This window comes from Halichoerus grypus, chromosome 7, assembly GCF_964656455.1.
Source record: "Halichoerus grypus chromosome 7, mHalGry1.hap1.1, whole genome shotgun sequence".
Lineage (NCBI taxonomy): Eukaryota > Metazoa > Chordata > Mammalia > Carnivora > Phocidae > Halichoerus > Halichoerus grypus.
The window spans coordinates 106,536,301-106,558,602 of NC_135718.1; the positions used below are offsets into that span (position 1 = coordinate 106,536,301).

General features: G+C 44.8%; 1 protein-coding gene across 1 annotated transcript in view; it reads left to right on the forward strand.

The window, feature by feature from the left end:
- The window catches only part of BRINP2 (BMP/retinoic acid inducible neural specific 2), a 104,909-nt gene that overhangs the window by 35,928 nt on the left and 46,679 nt on the right, over positions 1–22,302 (forward strand). Inside the window, exon 2 of the mRNA XM_036066944.2 lies at positions 18,010–18,356. Within this exon, the coding sequence (XP_035922837.1) occupies positions 18,088–18,356 (269 nt within the window). The 5' untranslated portion in view covers positions 18,010–18,087. The remainder of the gene's footprint in view (positions 1–18,009; positions 18,357–22,302) is intronic.

Genomic DNA, 22,302 nt, shown 5'->3' on the forward strand with positions numbered 1-22,302 from the left:
TAAATGTCACCCTGGGATCTGGATATGTATGGGTGAGCATGTGGAAGTCCTGTGGGGATAATGGGTCCCTCATATTTTTGTTAGAACCATAGTCTTGTCGGAAGAGTGGGGCTCAATGAAGGGTCTCTGGGCTGGGTGGCAGAAACCTGCCTAGATTCTAATCCCAGGTCACCCTTACCTGGCCACATAAGCCTCAACCTTGTAACTACACTCTGGACTCCGGCTCTGCCTCTATGAAACAAGAGGCCTTTCCACATGTCTAGAATTCCAGATGTTAGTTGCCGATGTGGTAGCCGTCTTCCTGGGATTTTTCTCTATCAGGATCATTACAGTTTTTTCCTGGTTGGTTCCTTTCCCCGATGGGCATGGCTGAGGGAACAGGCCCGTGATGAATGGATGGAGGGTGGTATGAGTGAGGGGTGGGTCTGGAAGCTGCTTTTGGAGGGGAGGCAGCAAAAGCTAGAGAAGGCAGACCAGACAGAGGCAAAGGGAGAGAGAAGTGGGGCGGGAGAGTCCGGCCGTGCCCGAAAGCGTGAAGAAGCCAGGGTGATGAGGGAGAACTAGACTGAGGAGGGTAGAACCGAGTGGCTACAACCTGGCTCTGGATCCAGACAACCCTGGCCATAAAACCCTGGGACCTTGACAAATTATTTCATCTCTTTAGCTCCTCAATTCCTCATCCATAAAGGTAAAATGACAATAGAACGTGATGCCATTTATTGTCCTGCAGATCTAGTGAGACTGTACGTAAAGCAGTGAGAACATTGTCTGGAACCCAGTTACTAGTCAGTGGGTATTAGCTACAGGTACTGGAAGGTCCCTCTGGTTTGGAGAGTGGACAGTAGCTGTGGGTCTTGCAGAAGTCAAGCTCAGTGATTCCTGGAACAGGGGTGGGGCTATGTGTGGGTAGGTTCAAGAACAATGTTGAAAGGCATTTTTTGGGGGGTGGGAGGGGAATCACTCTGTGTCTGTGAGTGAACCAAAAATGAAAATGGGAAGGTAAGTATTTTAAGGAGTACACTTAACCATTCCCTCCGTACCGGTTGTGGTGGTGGTTACAACCTGCTAACTGGTGCTCACTACCCTCCAGAGAGAGCTCCCGGGTACCAAATCTATAAACTGTGTGCACTCCTTCCCGGCCCCTCCTCCCCAACACTCCCTTTTTGTGTCATGGCCTCACATGTTTTAAGCCTGTCAGGCCACCTCAGGGGACTCTACTCTGGGGGAGTGTTGATGGTACTCAGAGATGTCCTACGTGGTCAGACAAGCTTACCTCTGTTCCTCTTTGCCTGTTGGGTCTTTTCTTGCATATGCTGTCTACCACTTTACAACTGTGCTGCATCACCAAGAGGGTGACCACACTGTCATCACGGAGGTTCAGAGAAAATGGAGGCCGTGGTGGGGCCTCAGATATGATTGCACAGGTTGTGTTCTGCTCAACAACACAGGAAGCCATGCGCTTCGACTACAGGGTACATGGTGTGTCTGGTGTTTGCAGGGACAATCTGCCCCATGGCAGACAGTGGCCCCTATGGGGGAGGGGAGCGTTCTCAGTGGGGATGAAAAAAACCAAAACACAAGAACAGAGAGCATCTTTAATTGAAACTTCAGGGGAGACAAGAAGCCCAGAAAGCATCTGAGTAATTGCTCCCCAGGTCCTCCCAGCCAGCTGCGATGTCAGGAGGGCAGTTTCAGCCTTTGGGCCGCTCATTAGGGGAGAGAGCGAGGATGGACGGAGTGAGACAGAAAGCCCCATCCTGCTGAATCACCAGTGTCAGTTCCAGGATCTGCCTGGGCCACCCCCCTGGGCAGCCTGGCCAAGGACTGAATAAGCACAAGGCTCTAGACTTGGCCAAGTGTCAAGGATGGCGGGGCAGGGAGAGAGCTGAAGGAGCCTGAAGGAGCGACATTTGTGAATGAGTGTGATGAATTGTTTCTGTTTGTTTCCACTAAACCCCAGCTCCGCCTCACACAAGTGGAGCAACCAAGTGTGAGCAGCTGAGATGGTTGGAAATGGAAGGATTATCTGACCAGCTGTTCAGTTGGTGGCTGAAGCTCTGTAGCCAGAATGACTGACTCAAGTCTTGCTCCGTGTATGGATGATGGGGAAAATAGAGATAGAACAGTACTCCTCATACCTTAAATTATTTTTTAATTAGAAAAAGGGTTTTTTTCTGATTACAAAAATAATGCATTGTTTTGTAGAAAACTTAGAAATACATAAAATCGTAAAGCAAAGAAAATGCATCCATGATTGCAGCACTTGGCAACAATTACCGACCTAAATGTACTTGCAACACTTCTCTCTCAGGAGAGCACAGCTTTGCAGATACTTTCTCATTCATTCTGCAGGGCAGGTGTGTGAGAGGGTTGCTTGGAAAAGAGTAGTGCATCTTTTTATGATTACTATGGAGAAATCAAAGTAACAAATATATGCACTTGTTCAAAATCTTTGTGATGGCAATGTCCACTGCTTTTGGCTTCTAATAATAAAAATAAACTGAACGATGAATGTCTGTCTAATGTTTCTCAGTTGTAAAGAACTTTCCTTTGCGGCACCATTCTGCTATGTATTTCCCCTGTTTATTCACCTAAGTGCTAGTTCAGAGGCGGCCATGACTTAAGGGAGACTAACTTAGGAGTTAGACGTAGAAAACCAGGAACCAGGACCTCTGGTCCCTTCACTTGTGTGGAACCATGCTTCACTCAAAGTCTTTATGCTCACGGCAACAAAATGAAAAGAGTATCCCACTCCATATAAAGTCACAGTGCATCTCTGTACATGGGAATGGTGTGAGCAAAGGGCATGTTTGGGGATAGAGAGGAGCAGGTAAACTGTGGATCTCTCCAGCCCTGTGCTGTCCAATATGGTAGCTGTGAGCCGCATGTGGCTACTGGGCACTTAATATGTGACTCGTACAAGGAAGAAACTACGTTTTGAAATTTTAGTTTCAATTAATTTTCAAAACTTATACTCAATTCGATTATCAGAAAAAAATTTAAGTATGCTTGGAATAAGCTGGATATGTGATTTCTTTTTTCAACTGTAAATTATTTCAAATATAAACAAAGAATCAAGTATTTCTGATGAAAAATTAAACATTGAGGTGGGCTCTAAGTGTAAATATACCCTAGATTTCAGAAATCAGTGTGAAAAAACAGAAAATATCTGGGTAATAATTTTCTTAAATTAAGTACCTGTTCAAATGACAAAATTTTGTGTTTTTATTTTATTTTTTAGTTGAGGTACAGTTGCCATACTAATATAAATTAGTTTCAGGTGTATGGCATAGTGATTTGACAATTACACACATTATGAAATGTTCACCATGAAAAGTATAGTTACTGTGACCATACAAAGTTACTTCAAATGACATTACCTTGGATTCACTACGTTAAATAAAATATATTACTAAAATTAACTGCATCTACTTCGTTTTATCTTTTTAATTTAGCTGATAATAAATTTACAATATCTGTGTAGCTTGCATTATATTTTTATTGGTCATTGCTGGATATAGCCACACGTAGCAAATCTCTAGTTGTATCTTCTAAGATGTAAAGGATCAGGTTCTGCTGTCTTAAACAAGGATCTGTCTCTATCTTACGTATCCCTCTGTAACTCAATAGACAAACATATTTTCAAATCATGGATTGGTAAATAACACCGGTGTCAGAGCTAAAACAACAATGATTTCAATGTTGGCTGCATGAGCTGTGTAATCATGTATGACTTTCTTTTTTCTTTTTTCCTTTGTACAAGGAAATAATTTCAATCTCATAAAAAAGTCATACAGGAGTACAAAGAACTCCCATACGCCCTTTATCCAGAGACTCCATTGAAGTTTCATAACTGACCCAATAATGTCTTTTATAACAAAAGATCCAACCCAGGATTGTACATTGCTCATACTTGCCATGTCTTTCTTCAGTGCCCTTCAGTCTGGAACAATTAGGTCCTCAGTCATTCTCTGACCCTGGTGACCTTAACATTTTTGAAGATTACTGGCTCGTTATTTTGTAGGATATCTCTCAATTTAGATTGTGTGATGTTTCCTCATGTTGAACTCAAGTTAGGATTTTTTGCCTGGAGTATGAGAGAAGTGATGTGATCTCACGTGATTTCTCTTTGTCTAAATTCTGGTGGTGTGAATTTGGATCACTAGGGTAAGATGGTGGTTGTCAGGCTGTCCACTGTAAAGTTGTTTTTTTCTTTGTATAATTAGTAAGTATTTAAAGGAAGATATTCTGAGACAGTGAAATATTCTCCTTTGATGAAGAATGGGGTATTTCACAGTTTAGCACTGATTTATGTTTCTTGCCTGAATGGATTATCACTGTGATAATTCCTAAATGCTGATTTTCTAATTCCATCATTTTTCTCTACATTTATTAGTTGGCATTCTATTCAAGAAAAAGCTCCCCCCCCCACCCTGTAGTGTGGGTGTATGTATGTGTAAATAATGTGGCCTCATAGATTCTTATTTACTCAAAGGTATATAATCCATTACTACCAATATTTATTCTGATGTTCAGATTGTCCCAGAATTGATAAAGGGAACCTTTTCAAGCTGGAGCTGGCTTACATTGGCTTAGAGGAGCCCACTGCAAATTTTTCAGGAAATGTGTGTCATTAACATCAAGTTGGTAGCTTGAAACCAGGCATGTTGTGAATATTTACACCATGGAAGCTGGCAAATGTTACAACCAGAACTTATTCCTCCAGAGAGCTGGCTGTTAAAAATTTGCCAGGACACCAATGTTTCTGTCATAAAAAGAGGTTACAAGTTCATGTTACACTTTAACTGCCATAGGCTGTAATCATTCATTTCTCCGAGGATCCCTGATTGCTTTTGGTGGAGAACAGGACTTAGAAACCAAGACCTTAAAGTGAGGTGAGCCCTACTAGACGTATGTGGGGTGGACAGAACAGGGAGAGTTGGCTTGTGTGTGTGTGTATGTGTCATAAACAAGGGAATGTATTAGTGTGTGAGTGTATGCATATATACACTTTAATTTTAAATAAACATTTTAGGGCACCTGGGTGGCTCAGTCAGCTCAGTCGGTTAAGTGTCTGCCTTCGGCTCAGGTCATCAGGCTCCCTGCTCAGTGGGGGGCCTGCTTCTCCCTCTCCCTCTGCCTACCGCTCTGCCTACTTGTGCTCTCTCTCTATCTCTCTGTCAAATAAATAAATAAATCTTTAAAAAAATATTTTATTTTGGAATAATTTTAGATTTATAGAAGAGTTAGAGCACAGGCTTCCTGTGTATCCTTCACCAAGCTTCCCCTAATTTTAATATCTTGTAACCATGGTACATTTGTCAAAAATAAGAAATTAACATGGGTGCAACACTAGTAATTAAACTACAAAGTTTATTTAGATTACATCAGTTTTCTACTAATATCTTTTTTCTATTCCAGAATCCAATCCAGAATATCATATTATATTTAGCAGACACACACTTTTATATCTATCAAACATCTATCTCCCTATCTGTTCATCTGTCAACCTGTCCATCTTTCTGTCTGTCTGTCCTTCTATTTCTCTATCTCTATTTAGAAACATGAGTTCATACTTCTAATCTTAAGGCCACACTAGCTTTTGTTCTTTCCATGTTTATAATTCCCCTCTTTGACCATGGGAAATTTAGCTCCTGTTATCCTTAATATATTTACTTATTGGCTAAATCCCCCTGTATGTAACCAAGTTCCTGACTCCCCTGGACTGCCGTCGTACTCAACCACCTACCTTACATGGATTCAGATCCTTCCTAGTTCACTCCCCTGCACAGGCCTGCCTGTTGGTTTTTTGACTGAATTGGAATGAAGGAAAGAAGGAAAGAAGGAAGGAAGGAAGGAAGGAAGGAAGGAAGGAAGGAAGGAAGGAAGTTGTACAAGTTTCTAAATCTCTTAGAATCTCATTTTCCCTATATTAATCGCTCCTGGATTAGTAATACCTACTTCGTTGATAGTAAAGTGCTTAGCACACTGCCCAGTAGGAAATAAGCAATCAATAAATAGGACTTGTAACTGTTTTTATTGTTGTTGTTGTTGTCAAGGACCAATTAAGCATGAAACAGGAGGCCTAGAAGGAGGGATTGTGAGGATGAGTAATTTTGGTCTTCGCCACCATAACATATGTTGGCAAAATAGATGCATGAAAAACTTTCCTAAAAAGTTGGTCTTCATTATTCAGAGGTACTTCATGGGTCTGGGATCATTAGAATTTGTTGGTGTGAGTCGGAGCTTCTCAACCTCAGCACTACTGACATTTGGGGTCAGGGAATAATTATTTGTTGTGGGGAGCTGTCCTGTGCATTATAGGATGCTTAAAAGCTACCTGACCTGACGCACTAGAGAAGGCACCCCTCTCCAAGTTGTTATAACCAAATATTCCTCTAGAAATTGAGAAGGTCCCATGGGGGCAAAATCACGTGCGTGCACACACACACACACACACACACACACACACACCGGAGACCCACCAGAATAAATGGTTGGCTCTGTTTTAACTGTATTCTCTGTTACCATGTTTGGGGAATGGAAAATTTGATTTAATTTAAAAAAATTTTAAGAGTTCCTCTATACTATTTTCCCAAAGATTTGGACTGAAAATCAATGATACAGTTCCAAAATAGGCTGAAAATAATCTTAGCTTTGTATCAGAAGCTGCAGAGTCAAGCCTCAGGTATCACTGAGAAGTGGACATCTGCAAATCCTGGTCAGCATAGAGTCTGCCTAATGTGACTTTGGCTAATAAGGCTTGCTGTAAGAGAATTATTACAAGGATTTGCATTCACCTTTCTTTCAAAGAAATCCGAGGATTACCTTCTAGCCTTTCCTTCCACCATCCCCTTCATGCATTTTACATTCTAGCTAAATGTTCTTTGTCCAATAAACATTAGTTGGATGAATGAGTAGCTATTTATTAGCTTTCCTAAAAGGAAGGAAGTGGGGAAATGTATTACCACATCTTACGAAGGGTTTAATTTGTCAAAAATAGTTTAGGTAGTCAGTGGCAGTGTGAGCCAGAATGAAGTCTGAATTAAGATTTTTAGAGAATGACTCTAGCTCTGCCCTTGGAAGCTCTGAAATCTTTTTGCACAAGGACCCAGACAGTGCCCAAACTGCTGCAGGCTACTTAAGTCTACAGCTCCGCTTTGTAGAGGAGAAAGAATTTGGCATTAAAGAATTGGAGAGAAACACAAATAAATAAATTGAATTGGCAACAACGTGGCAATTGCATAAATTCCAAAGGATCAACGCGGGGAAAACCTTAACTCCTCTGGACAGCGCTGAAGTTGCCCTGAATTCAAAGCACCTTTCATTGTGCACTACCTCCTAGAGTCGGGTCTTGGCAATCTGGGTAGTGTGGGCTCCGTGTCACGCCCAGGGGTGCAAGGCAACAAGCCTTCTCAGCTGAAGACTATCTGAGAGCTCAGAAACCTGTTTCAGGGTGCTGATTTTAGTGTGTGAACACCACCTTCCGCCATTAGTCATTTAAGAGGATGCTAGTACACAAGCAACCAGTAGAAATTAGTGTAAGGGAAGGGAAGTCATTTGGCTCAAGAACTGAAGAGAGGACTGGCAATGATGGATAAGCTTGCTTTCCATCAGGTCTTTCTAAACCACCTCAGACCATAGTTTTAGAAATGGTTTCTCGAAGCCAGCGATCCCAAAAGGTTGATTGTGATTGCCTAGTGGATCTGGGAACACCACCACTCCATACACACCAGTCCCAACACAGCTACCTTATTATCATGCCCCCTTTGTCACCTCATGCCACCCTCCCCCAGCTTGGCCACCAGTAGCAGTCAAAAGCCTGTGTGGGGAAAATGTCGCCTTCATCAAAAAGCAAACCAAAAAACTCACTTAGGGATGGGTTTCTTGGACTGTGCTACAAAAAGGGATAATGATTCTTTCTCAATGTGCTTATTGACATTCATTGAGCAGCATATAGTTTATTTTAGCTGGAGTTTGTGATGTAGCATCTATATTTAATTCCACAAGCTGTCGGGCAACTCATGTATTTACAAACACCATCCCGGAAACAATGTGTTTGCTGGTCACAGCTGCATCTGTAACATCTCAGGAGCTCCGTGCTATTTGGCACAGCTCAGGGCATTATCATTTTACATTCTGCTCTGTGCCAAGGCCCAAAGAGGGCAGAGATTGGGCTAAAAGTTCAGATTCAGTGACAAGCCTGGTGGAAAGCCAAGAGCAAGAGTAGCATTGAGGGCTGAGGGTCAGAGTGGAGAGGTGCTCGTCAGCCCCACCTCAGTCGGAACGCCTGCACAGTGGTGAGCAATTTCTGTGTCATTGGCTTGGGTTTATTTTGGCTTCCCAGGCCTGGAAGAAATACTTAGACTGTCCTATGTGTATACAGAGGCCGACTCTGCTGGGAAGTGAGCTGGGGCTTCAGCAATGGAAGCGAGGCTGGTGGGAAGGAAGCAGAGACAGAGAAGTTTTCCTCCCTGGGGGATGGAACCAGCTGTCTGCTAGGGGTTGGAGTGAATGACTCAGTAGCTGGACCCAGGAAAGGTGGCTGGGCATACCTAGAGGCAGGCACCCATGGGTGTGATCTTGGTAGCAGAAGGACCAGCCTTTGGCCAGCACACATAAAGAGGAACACAAAAAGAGTTTGGGGGGCAGTTCAGAATTAGGCAAAAGTATAGGCAATTCTTGGAGGTCTGTCTCCTACAACAGCAAGTAGGGGAGCCGAGGGCTGGGGGTGCAGGAGTTGGGAAGGGCACGAGCCCCTTACCTGAGATGCATAGGCTAAGATTGGGTAGAAAGGAGGGGATGGGGAACTTGGGCACAGGCCCAGTTAGTTTGGGGGTCTGAGGGAAGAGCACGGTAACTCAGGGGTATGCGGGAAACCAGCAACTGTGGGTTGTTCACCTGGGCCCAGGTTGGGGAAACACGTCTGACCTTATGATTTTTAAGACCCTACAGACAAAATCGAACAGCCTTCTCATAAGGCCATGCTGACAGGTCATCTAAACAGGAGCCACAGAGCTTCCCCAAAAGCAGAAGGCTTAAATGTCTTTATCCAAGCCAGGAAGATGATTTCTGATGAGTCCTACTTGTAAACTCTAAAATTTTAGACTTTTTATCCATCTCTAGCAATTTCTGAAATGAGAGTGACCTAGAGACATCTAGGATAACTACAGCTCCCTTATCAGAGTAAAGTCTGGATTTTAGGTCATTTTGACCATACTAAGGACTTTCTTGGAAGAACATCATTGACTTCTCTGTTCTTGAGTTTTCCTCTGTGTAAAATGGGCATAATAACAACATCAACTTCATAAGGTTTTATGAGAATTAAATGAGTCAATGAAGGGCAAGTTTTTAGGCCAGTGTTTGGCACATAGTACCTGATACCTACACAATAATTGGCGATGGCGATGATGAAGGTAGCTCTGGAACTCATCGGTTCCAACTCCTGCAAATTTCAATTTATCACTGATATATGTGAAATAGAATAAGCTCTAGGCTTAGCATTGGGAGACCAGCCTCATGTCCTGATTTGCCCCAAATCAGCAATGTGACTTTGAATAACTCACCGCACCTCTGTGGCCCTACATTTTCTCATCTGTTGTCCATTGTGAAGGGGATTCCGTCACTGGCTCGCACTGGAGAATTGTATCAAAATTTTCTTGAGGGATCTGCAAAATATTTCAAAATATAGACATATACTCCAACCTAAGGACATCAGTTATTTCCCTCTTCCTCTCCCTTTCTGTCTCTATACCTCTCCCCCCGACTTCCGCCAACACACATATTCCGTACACACTCCAGGCTGTGGAGAACCACTGGATAATTTCCGGGATCTCACCCTGTCCCCCCAGTTTCATGACATGATGAGGTGGAAATTAATCAGGGACCAAAAGACCATAGGAAGGCAAAGTTAACAATGAAGAGCCTAGCTTTGGGAAGTTTCTTGGAGAAAATGAGTCTAGAAGATGTGACAGATGGACACAGATTCAGGGAGACGAAAGGAAGGCAGAGATGAATAGAGTGGTGGGGCCCATAGCCAGATAACAAAGGGCCAGATACAGGCAAAAGGACTGGCCACCCCTGCGGTTATTAACTACCAAGGGCCTGGGGAGGAGGACCAGTGAGGTCACTCAGAGTGAGCTGTAGAGAGCCCCAAAGGATAACGAGGACACATTTTTTTTATGGTTTTTTTTTATTATTATGTTATGTTAATCACCATACATTACATCATTAGTTTTTGATGTAGTGTTCCATGATTCATTGTTTGCGTATAACACCCAGTGCTCCATGCAGTACGTGCCCTCTTTAATACCCACCACCAGGCTAACCCATCCCTCCACTCCCCTCCTCTCTAGAACCCTCAGTTTGTTTTTCAGAGTTCATAGTCTCTCATGGTTCGGAAGACACATTTTTTTAGCAGAGACTTTACCTTCTCAGGCTTCAGGGTTCTTACCTATAAACAACAACAAACAAACAAAAACTCACATTGGATGAGGGGGTGCCTGTGGACTCTTTTTGGCTCTTATAACCTATGGTGAAGCACTGGAAGAAATAACAGTGAACACACACACAGCACTCACCATGGGTCAGGTATTTTTTAGAGGTTTGACAAATATTAACTCATTTAATCCCTACAACCCTATGAGGAGGCACTATTATTATTACCCTTTATATATACATATATATATATATAAAGGAGACATCTATATATCTATATAGAGAGATATATAAAGGGTATCTATCTATCTCTATCTATCTATCTATCTATCTATCTATCTATCTATCTATCTAAAACAGATGGGGAAGCTGAGGCAGGAGAGTTGGAGCCAGCACGAGAAGCCAGGCATCTGACCCCATAGTCTATGCTGTTACCCCTCCACTATGGAGCGGCAGTCGGGGGTCTCCGCACATGGCAGGGGAGGGCAGATTTGTGCTCAGGGCCACCGGAGCTGCTGTTCTTTTACAAAGGAGTATAATGGAAGTGGTTTCGAGGAAGGTTAATCTGCATGGAGATCAGGTTTTAAAGGTTTTGAAGTGTGCCACTTTTTACTTAGAGGTTCTGTTGGATCAGCAGTGCCTTCTTTCCCTCTTCTGGAGACCCCCGTGACCCCCAAGGGAAGCTCTGGGGCAGAGGGGCCTCGCTGGTCTGCACACGGTGACCCGGACTTTATCACGTGAGACCGTGAGCAAGCCTGTCAGTTAGCTTGTCTCTCCAAGGAAAGTGCCAAGGACATCTGCCAGGCAAGTATGAAGGCTCTGCACCTGACAGATGAGTCTGTCCTTGATAAGTGAAGAGCTGGTTATCACACAGCAGAAACCCATAAATTTGGAGCCCTGAGGGGATGGAGCCCACAAGGTCTAATGTCACTAAAGCGTGTGTATGTATGTGTATGTGTGCGTGTGTGTGTGTATGTATATCATTCTTTTAAACTCATTACAGGACCCCCAAGTCTTACATTTTGTTCCTCCTCCGTGAGGGCAAGTGCTGGGTCTGTTTATCAGAATTAGTGCCATCACCTAGTACATTCTTTCTGCGTAGGAATTGCTTAATCACTGACCGACGGACAGAAGTGGGTGAGAAGGAGGCCAGCCAAGTTAGAGGTCTTGGAGTCGGAATGTCTGAGTTTACCTTCCGCTTCCCTGTGGAGTGACCTCTGGCAAGGCCCCTGCCCTCTTCTAACCTCTCCTCTTCGAGGGCTCAGAGGAATGTAAGAACATTTAGAAAACAGCCATTATAATTAGCTCTTACCTTTGCACAAATAAGCATTAATCTTGCTCACCTGATTTTATGCAGGGAGGCTCTCCATATGCCTCACCTATTTTAAGTTGTTTCCCGACCAGCAGGCAGAAAATGCAGCAAGCATAGCTTGCCCGGGGCCGTGACAGTTCTGGGGGTGAACCTGAAACTTCTGTCGCGGAGCCTGGCGAGGACATGGTGGTCGGGGGTGGGGGTGACATCTGCCTGGGTTCACGTGGGGCATGATGGCCAAGACTGCTCTCAGAAGTGCAACCAGGAGCAAATGATCAGGGTGAAAACGCTGTGGTTGGTCTCCGTGGAGGCTGGCAGATCATCCCAACATGAGAGGAGAATGCAAGTCACTGATGGGTAGTGACAGCCTGCGTATCCACCTTACCCTTCAGGAATCCCACCCCAGAACATCCTGTCGTTCCTCTTGTCTGTCCTCCCTTTCTAGTCAAAGGGGAGGTTTCACACTAAGATGTTGTAGACGAGAACAAATAACACTTTCTGTGAGTTTTTACCACGGACACCCTCCGATTTACTCAAGAAAACATCTCCTCGAATAGAGTTGGCCAATTAACTACTCAAACGGCTTGAAAACTTATTTAATGTCACTGCCTAATCATTTTATTAATGTCACTGCTCCAACGGGCAAGAATTTTGGCTTTCTACCTCACTTCTCATAAGCTTCACTCCCTTTCTGAAGCCGAGTTTTTTCCCAAAGAAGTCTTAAAGTCTTAATGCCTCTCCCCTTATATGTGTGCCCCTTATATTTGCATAGAATTATGGAATGTCAGCATTGGGCAGGACCCTAGGGATCATCTTACTTCTTAAATCGTTTCACTGATGACCGAAAGGAGGCTTCCAGAGGGAAGTGCCTTGCTCCCAAGGGCAATCAACCTGTAAGTGGCAAAGCCCAGAGTTTTATAGCTGCACATCACGTGATGCAGTGAGGTGTAAACAGTACAGGATCTAGAGTAGGTGGACCTGGATCTGCTGCTGAACCATATGATTGACCTCTGCCTTTCACCCATCCATTCCTGGCCTCAGTATTTTCATCTGCTAAAAGGGGAACATAAAATCTGGAAGATGAAGTTCAAGTGTAATTTTGTCATCTTGTGCTTTAAGAGCAGTAACCACCATGCACACACTAAGTGATTTATGCTGGCATTTATTAGTGACATGAGCAATTTTGTTACTTATAATATTAATTTCCCGTCTATTTCTCCTTCTCTTCTGGCTTCTAACAATAGCTTAGCTTGGCTGTACCCTCCACTCTTCCGGTAGGTGACCTCTCCTCTAGAATGATTTTCAAAGAGGAGACTCTCCTTCTGTCTCCCTCACCAAGATTTAGTGCACGAGCAGCGGCTGCCTCAAATCCTAACTGCTTTACGTATCGACACACCCAGCGTGAATGGAGACTGAGACCACCAGGAGGATGCAGCACCGTCCCCACAGGTGCTCATCTGGGTGACGGTGTCAGAGTGGTGGAGCTCTGGGTCTCACAAGCTCTCCCATTTTGCAGGCTGCCCTGCCTACTTCTCATGCAGCTTTGTCGGTACTTGATTTCCTTTAGTGGCAAAACCGTAATCCATTTCATTCACGGCTCAGCAAACTTACTTTATTTGTGCCTTTGGTCCAAAGCTAATTTATTATTGGTGTCGGTGTAAAACTCTGTCTTAAGTGTATAGTGTAAGTGAAATGGAATTATTTGGCTTTCACAAGGAAATTTATAATTTTTTTCCTCAAGGAGCTAGCTCGGCCATGACGTTAAGACATTCACATGTAAATGAAGGTTTACTTATGTAGCCAGCTTTAGGATAAAACGATCCTTGGAAGCATTGTGGGGAAGGTGCTAATTGTTTTAACCACTGAATATTAGCCACACCCCCAGAAGCCACGAGAATTTCGATAGTTAAAATTTGCTGGACATTTGCTGTTACCAAATTTCTAGTGATATTATTTGTGGAGCATAAACAGGAAGTGGCCCAAAGCTGTTCCCTCAAAGAGCCTAATTTTCACACAACTGTCAAATGCAGCAATTATTGTATCTTCTTTTTTTTTTTTAACACTTTCTAGAGGTTTTTTTTTTTTAAAGAAAGTTTTGAAACCAGTTTAAAACTTCTCTTTCTTTCTTTTTTTTTTTTTTTTAAAGATTTTATTTATTTGACAGAGAGACACATGGTGAGAGAGGGAACACAGCACTGGGAGAGGGAGAGGGAGAAGCAGGCTTCTCGCTGAGCAGGGAGCCTGATGCGGGGCTCGATCCCAGGACCCTGGGATCATGACCTGAGCTGAAGGCAGACACTTAATGACTGAGCCACCCAGGCGCCCCAAAACTTCTCTTTCTTAAAGAGAGATTTTTTAGTCTAAACGTCTTCAGAGCCCGAGGAAAAGCAATGAAGCAGAAACCATATGATTCCAAGGCCAAGTGTATCAGAGATGCAGTCAGCACTGAATTCAGGCGTTCTTGCTGCACTCAGCAGACTTGGCCCGGCAATCAAAACCATTTGATTGTAAAGCTGATACTCCTATAACCAGGCAGGTTCCAGTACGTTGTGAGCTCTGAAAAAGCATAATTACAAACACAGAATGACAAGAAGCACACACTGACTTAATAGATCTCATTTCTTTCTAAGAGCGCACAGCTTTTCACACCTGTCCTTAGAAAACTCTTGCTCGGCATGGGAGGTGGTAGCCACCACCCCCAAGCGATAGCACAGGGCACAAGAGGTTCAGGGGCTGGGCCAAGGCCACGTGTTGTCCCTGGCTCACCGTGATCCCTCTGTAAAATGCACGGGATTGGTTTATCACAGACATTTGAGGACTGACTATGTGTGAGGGCTGGAGTTACAAAAACAAATATCTGACCTCTGACCTTGAGGGGTCTGTAATCTACACGGGGTGGGAGGTGGGAGGGGGAGGTGAGCAGCCTCACTCTGCTTGGGAAACTGCCACGCTAGCTTTTTCACCTGCCGGGAATAACAGCTGGTCTTCCGCAGGGAGCGCAGAAACCCCTCACCAGACCAGGCTGTGCGCAGAATGGGAGAGGGGTATCGCCATCTTTCATGTTGTCTGTATTATTTTCCTATTGCTGTGGAATGAATTACCACAAACTTTGTGGCATCGAACAATACAAATTTACGATCTCGCGGTATCAGGTAGGGGTTAGCTGGGTCCTCTGCTCACGGTCTCACCAGACTGAAATCAAGGTGTCAGCCAGGGAGGCGGTTCTTACCTAGGGTTCAAGGTTCTCTTCCAGGCTCATGGGGCTGTTGGCAGAATTTGTTTTCTTGTGCTGGTCTGAGTAGTTCCCATTTTCTTACTAGCCATTGACAGAATTGCTCTCAGTTCCTAGAGGCTACCCTCAATCCTTTGCTGCATGACCCTGGAAGGCTGTTCACAGCATGACTGTTTGCCTTCTTCCAGGTCAGCAGGAACTTGTCCCTCTGACACTTCACTTTCTTTTAAAGGGGGGGGGGGGGTGTCTCATTCTCCTGATTTGGTCAGGCCCACCAAGGATACTTTCCTTTTTAAACAACTCAAAGTTAACTGATTAGTAACCTGATCATGGGAGTAGTATCCCACCATATTCACAGGTCCTGCCCACACTCAAAGGGAGGAGATTATGCAGGGTGTGCACAGAAGGACATGGGAATCTTGGGGGCTGTTTTCAAATCCTGCCTTCCACAGTGTTCTCCCCTCGTCAGTGCATTTCCACTTTGCTGTGTTTGCTGCCTTGGCCTGTGGCGTCAAGTAGCCCCAGTCTCCAAGATGAAACTTCTCCCTCCCCCACCATCAGTATGCTTTTAAAAACTGAACAATATTCTATAAGAGGAATGAATCACCAACAGAGTTTCAGATAATGCAATGAACCCTTGCATTTGTATTATCAACGCTTAGCATAGTGTCTGGCATTTTGGAGTTCCCAATTTATGTTTCTCAAGAGATGAATGTGTGAATGATTAAATGAGAAATATTTTGGGCATCCTCATCAGATTACATTCTGTAAAAAAAATTCCTGCCCCCATGTGCAAGGCTACTCCTTTTAGTTTATATCACTTTTCCCTGATTTAAAAGTAATACATTGCTTGTTATAAAACACTTGGGGTTTTTCTTCCTTCTATGATTTTATTTTTTATATTTAACTTCTTAATCCATCTGGAACTAATTTCCCAATATGATGTTTAAAATATTCTATCCCCTACCCAATTAGTCTGAAATGTTTTTATATATGTGTGTATATTCTAAGTTCTTGTTTATAATAAACTCTATTTTTGTTTATTTTGTTAACTCTATTTTGTTAACAGAACTCTATCTGTTCTACATCATTGATCTGCCCATCCAATTTGTGTGCCAGTAGCACCTATTTTAATGATTAGAATTTTATAATACGTTCTAAGACCCAGTAGGGCAGGTGTGACCTGATTATTCTTCTTTTGGGCTTCTCTCTCGACCAGCTCATGAAACAAGGGTCTGTCTTGCTGCTTCTCCAGCTCCCTAGGTAGCTTAGCCTTCTTTGATAAGATCTAGATATGGAGCCAATAGATCTAGGTTCACATTCTACCTCTGCATCTTCCTAGCTCAACTCCGCTGAGTCCCAGTGAGAAATAAACCGATAACAGTAATGCTATATCACAGAGTTACTGTGAGAATTAACTGGGGCAGCTTCTAAGAATCACCCACCACATAGTAGGTGGGCAGTCCCTCCTAGCTGGAGGGATGTGCAGATGCTCATGCTTCTGTCCCTTCATCTTTATGAGCAGGGACCACAACTCTTTTGAAAGCACAAATGCTGAGGCTTGGGTCTCTCAGACTCCGGCCAGCCTCTAGGCTGGGAGTATCCAGCATTAATTCTTGGCCCTGCCTCTGAGTAGCTTCTTCAGGACTCATACTGGTCCAAGGGAAGTTTGTTGAACTGGAGCCGTTACAGAGAACACGGTGGACTCTGAGAGGGGGCGTGAATGAAATACTGAAGCCCACTTGGCCTGCCCTTACAGGACCCTGGAAAGTCCCAGAGAATTAACACCCCCTGCTTCATCCTCAGGGAGCCTATCTTTGGTTTTGGCAGCCAGAGAAAGTTCTCAAAGCCACAAATTACAGGCACTGGGGTTGGAAATCATTCCAGCACATTCTAGCACTGAAGTGGTGTCGGCGAGGGGGGAGAGGCGAGACTCTGACAGCACATACTGTTAAAGATCAAAGGAATGAATGCAATTGTAAGGACCCCCACAGTCTGCATCTGCCCAGTGGTTTATAAAGATGGTCTAGTTATTCTTAGGCAAAGTGCAGGCATTGGAAATCAAAGGCTTGTGAGGAGTCCCAAGGCAGCCAAGAGTTTTGAAGGCCAGAATCTTCTTTCTTGGCACCTCCCCTTCTACTCAGAGAAGACAGGGTACATACTCATTCACTCCTTCAAGAAGGGTCTCTAAAGCCTTGCTGTCTGCTCTCGGGAGCTAGGATAGAAGAAGGGTACCCAGCCCTGCCTTCAGGGAGCTTTCATGCTGTGCGGAGAGACAGAACAACAGGTGTCGCGTATACACGGATCTGCTCTCTGCTGATGGTGATGGGCAATCTGATTTCCCGTTCTAACTCCATTCCTGCATGGCCTTCTGAAAGAGAAAGGATCAGATATTGGAAGCTGGAAGGATTCTTAGATTTTATGTAGTCAAGCTTCTTTGTTCTTTGTAAGACAAAACTAAGCCCAGAGGAGGGAAGGAATGTATGTGCTCGAGTTCACCCAGCATCATGGCAGCCCTGGGACCTCACTACTTTCTCTGCCCCACAATTTGCCACCTGAGAAGTGGGGCGGCTGTTCACCTTCCCTCAGCTTCTAGAAGCAGGCGCTCTGTGGGGCTATTACTGACACATAGTGAACATTTTGAGAGAGGAAGACAGAAGCAGCAGATGGTGTTGAGTCAACATAGGAAACACAGAAGCAGTTTACTGTAAAGGTTGGTCAGATGACCAGAGTTCAAAATTCTGGTTTCTTCACTTAAAAGCTGCATGAACTTCAGCCACATTCGTCCTCTTCCTCAACCCCATCTTCACGCCTGCAAAATGGTGACGGTGGCGTTCCCTCGAGGATTGTTTTAAGACTTAAAGCAGGTGTCCATCAAGCGCTCTGCTCAGTGCCTAGACTGCAGAGGTGTTGTTAGCATAAGGGCTTTCTAGAACGGGCCCTGCCCGACGCGGTCCGACGCGCACGGGCCGCTGGGCCAAGCGAGACCAGGGTGCTCCGCTGACATCTCGATGTTGGACTTTTCTAGTTCCGGGAGCCCTGGAGGAGCGGCACAGAGGCGGAGAGCGTGGCGAGAGAATGAAGAAACCAACCGGCCGGGAGAAGCATGAGGCGGCAGTGCGGCACTCGGTTTAGAGGGCTCGGGCCGGCGGCGGCCCCATGGGCAACCCTGCTGGCGCTGGGCCTCCCGGGCTGGGTGCTGGCGGTCTCGGCCACGGCCACCGCGGCGCTCCCCGAGCAGCATGCCTCCTCCGCCGGCCAGCCGCCCCTGGACTGGCTCCTCAGCGACCGCGGCCCGTTCCACCGCGCTCAGGAGTACGCTGACTTCATGGAGCGCTACCGGCAGGGTTTCACCACCAGGTACAGGATCTACAGGTGAGTGGGGGGGCGGGGGGACCCCCCTGGCTTGCGGCAGGGGCGCCCCTCAGAACCCCGGCCAGCCCGGGCCGCTGCGCGGGGCTCCGCCGGCTGAGCCCACTCCCGCGCCCCCCAGACTGAACTAGAAGGGCGGGTGGGGGAGCGGCCGGCCGGGAAAACAAGCCTACCATGTTGGTTTTTAAAAAAAGATAAAAAAAGAAAGAAGAAAACACATACAAGCTGGAAAACCTGCTGATGCCTCCTGGGGGAACATAGCAAAGGGTTTCTATTTATAGGTTGTGCTGCTTATAAATTGAGGACAAATCAGGCGGCATGGAGTCAGCGTGTGGCCCGTGCTGCCGCAGGAGGTCAGAGTCAAAGGCTGGGGCCGGTCTTTAACTAATGGGTTAGATACTTTTATGAGTTTTAATTACCTAGCCAGGCAAATGAAGGAGGGGCAGCTCCAGCTCCTCTCTGGGAGGTCTGGAGAGACCTGCAGGGTCAGGGGCCAAGCCTGCCTTGACCCTCGGCCCCACCACAGCCTCAGCTGGCCTTGCCTGTGGAAAAGGGCTGGATCTTCTTGGCCCTTTAGACCTATCCTTGGGAGCATCAGAGCTGAAAGTCAGACATGAGACTGGCCAGGTCCATCTGATGAGGGATAAACCAGGAATATATTCCCAGCTGCTGGACTAGCACTTCAAAAGGAGAAAGTTTCTCGAAATCCTCACCTCCGTGACCCAGAGAGCCTCAGGGCTCCTGGGAGTGCATCTCTGAATAAAAACTTCTCCTTCATCCCTCTGCCCACTCACCCTGTTGTCATGGCTCTTTTGTCCTCTTCACCTTGCCCATGGTCTTCAGACAACCCTGGGAGCTTTGCTGAAGTTTTTTCCTTTTATCAAAGACATTCATTTTCCAATTACAAATGAGTTTCTAAAAGCAACAAAAAGAGAGAAAATATGAAAAAACACAAAAAGAAATAAAACCAGAAAAATCACTTGTTCCTTTAGCAACTAGAGGTTGCTATTATTAACCTTTTGGCGCATGCACTTTTAATCCTATGAACATACTGAAATTTGGGGCCCTCTTGCTCAATCTAGCACTTCACATGTCTTATGCACATCAGCTCATTTAATCCTTATAAGAACCCTATGTTGGAAGAACAATTATTATCCACTTTTTACAAATGAGTTCAATGAGGTCCAGAGAAGTTAAGGAACTTGCCGAAGAGCATACAGCTAATAAAGAGTGGAGCCAGGATTAGCTTCCAAGTCGTCAGACTCCAGAGTCTGGGTTCTAGAAACATTTTTTTTTGTTGTTTCTGAGAGTTTTTTTTTTAAACTTCTGCAATAACCATGCAGTCTGTTTGGGCTAGTATAGGGTCTGAGAAATAAGGTTTTAGGGTATTCATCACTGGAAGACTCCCCAATTTACCATTGGGGCAGCCATTTACAGAGGCAGTTCTCCTGGTATGTGATTCGCACACACGGATGCAGATAGAGCAACAAGATCATGTGTCTGAGGGGCTGGTACTTCATGGGTGCAGAGGTATATAGGGATAAAGTCCTGCTCTCCTTTCAGACCATTTCTCTTCTACTGTGCTTGGATCCGGTCTGGTCTTGGAAGAGATTGCAGTTCACGCTCTGCTTCAGGGGCTCCGATCCTTGCCATCCTCCAAAGAATACAAGAGAAATTTGCTAGGGCCACTGAGGCAGGATGCAGCCAAATCAGGCTGGGAGAGGCAGAGTTAACACCTGCTCAAGTGAAGCTAAATGAGCAGAAGAGGTTAACTCGACTTTCAGTAAATATATAAGAAACTGTACATATGCCCCCCACAAATTTCCTATAAGGTCATTCAGAATGATGCTTCTCTTTTATTAAAGAACTTTTTTTTTCTTTTTTTCCATCTTTTTTTTTTTAAGATTTTTATTTTATTTTTTCAACAGAGAGAGACATAGCGAGGGAGGGAACACAAGCAGGGGGAGTGGGAGAGAAGCAGGCTTCCCACGGAGCAGGGAGCCCGATGTGGGGCTTGATCCCAGAACCCTGGGATCATGATCTGAGCTGAAGGCAGATGCTTAATGACTGAGCCACCCAGGCGCCCCAAGAACTTCTTTTTTCATCCAGAGAGATACAGAGAGAGAGAAAGAGAGAAAATCTACCCTAGAATTATTTAAGCAGCAAATCCCTCCAGTCCAGGAAAACAAGATTTAATTTACCTTAGACTTTTCAGTTCATCCCAATCTTTTGGAAGCCCTGTTATCACCAAATAGATATGTATATATTTTAAGTATATTGGAACTGAAATGTTAGGCCGAGGATCCCAACACCACCATTCACTTCAAAGGGCTATAGAAACTAGAGGGAATAAACCATCACGTTTCTTCTACCTCAATAGATTTTTCTTCTCATGGAGCCCCAGCCCCAAGCCTGGCAGCCACTGGATGCCTGGGCGGCAGCTCAGAGCCAGTCCATGGGGAGTGTCTGTAATCACTTCTGTACCATCAACCGTTCCATCAGTTGGTAATGGTTTCCTGATCATTTACTGTGACAAGCGCTTACACTGTGCCATTCTGTTTCTCTGGGGTCAGTTATTGCACATGAACCTGTACTTGGGGAAACAGTAACCAGTCATTCTGACAGGAATGCAGCATTCTGATGTGTGACCCTTTGGTGGGGTGAAGAGAGAGTGGTCACTCACGGCTGCTCCAGGAGCATTCTGGGAGTTTTGCCTTTAGTTATTAAGCAAAATGGTGGACCCATGGATACTGTTGTAGGGCTCTATGTTATCTCTGTGGGAATTCATTTTTATCCCTTCCGCTTTTGACTCTAGTGGCAGTTCTCTCTGGCAAATGCAAGACCTTGCTGACTCTGACGAAAGTGGTCACAGAAAACTGGTAGAATATACACTGAGAGTCATCCCCAGTGACCAGAAGGGCATTTTGTCTAGAAGGGCACAGGGAGAAAAGGTGTACAGAGAACATCAGTCCTGGGTTTCGAACAGCATTAGTCTTTCACTCGTTTCTTTAAGAAAGCTTTCTGTACGTAAAATTCAGATGGTGTCTACCTGTGCCTTCCATAGAAGAAAGGAGATGAAGAATGGTGGGGGAAGAATAAGACTTTCCCGTGGGGCAGAAGCACATTTGCTCTCTCACACAGCAGGAGGGAGGCTCTCCTCTTCTTGTGTGTGAATAGATCATAACCAGCATACGGCAAGGTTCTAATGTTAAGCTCTGAATCCCACCTATTCTTACTTGGATATCAGAGTGTGCGCTTAACTTTGGGAAGAGGACTGGTTGTTGTAGAATAGCTTTGGCCTCTAACTGTGGGCCCCTGGAGATTGTTGCCCCGTCCACTTCAAGTTTGTATTCCTGTAGGCACAGGTGCTTCAGAGTCAAAGTTCGGGAGCCAGATGACCTGGGTTCGAATCCTGGACCTGCAGCTTACTAGCTGTATATTGTTGGGCAAATTACTTAATTGCTTTGTCCCCCAATGTCCTTATTTATAAAATCAGGACAATAATAGTTGCCTAGTGGATTGATGTGAAAATTAAATTAGTTAATTGATGTTAAGCACCTAGAACAGTGTTTAATAAATATTACCTATTACTGGATTGTCCTCAACAAATAATAGCCGATGAAAGAATGGTATTGAGATGAGAACCATGGAGCTATTGTTGTAATAATGTCTGCTGAGGGCTTCACACCAATAAACTATATGGCAAGGAGAAAAAAAAGTCATTCTCTTGCTTTCCTTTTCAAAGCATATTAACCTTTACCCCTCAATCTATTTCTCTTTGGGAGAGGAAACCAACCAAAGGATGAATGAAATCTCTCTGGGACACACATTTACTGGTCATCACGGGTAAAAATCTTTCTCCTAAAGTCAGGGATTGCTGAGCAGGCCTTCCTTAGGACACCCTCCAGAGGCCAGTCACTGCTGGCTCCCTCTCCTGGGGGATGAAATG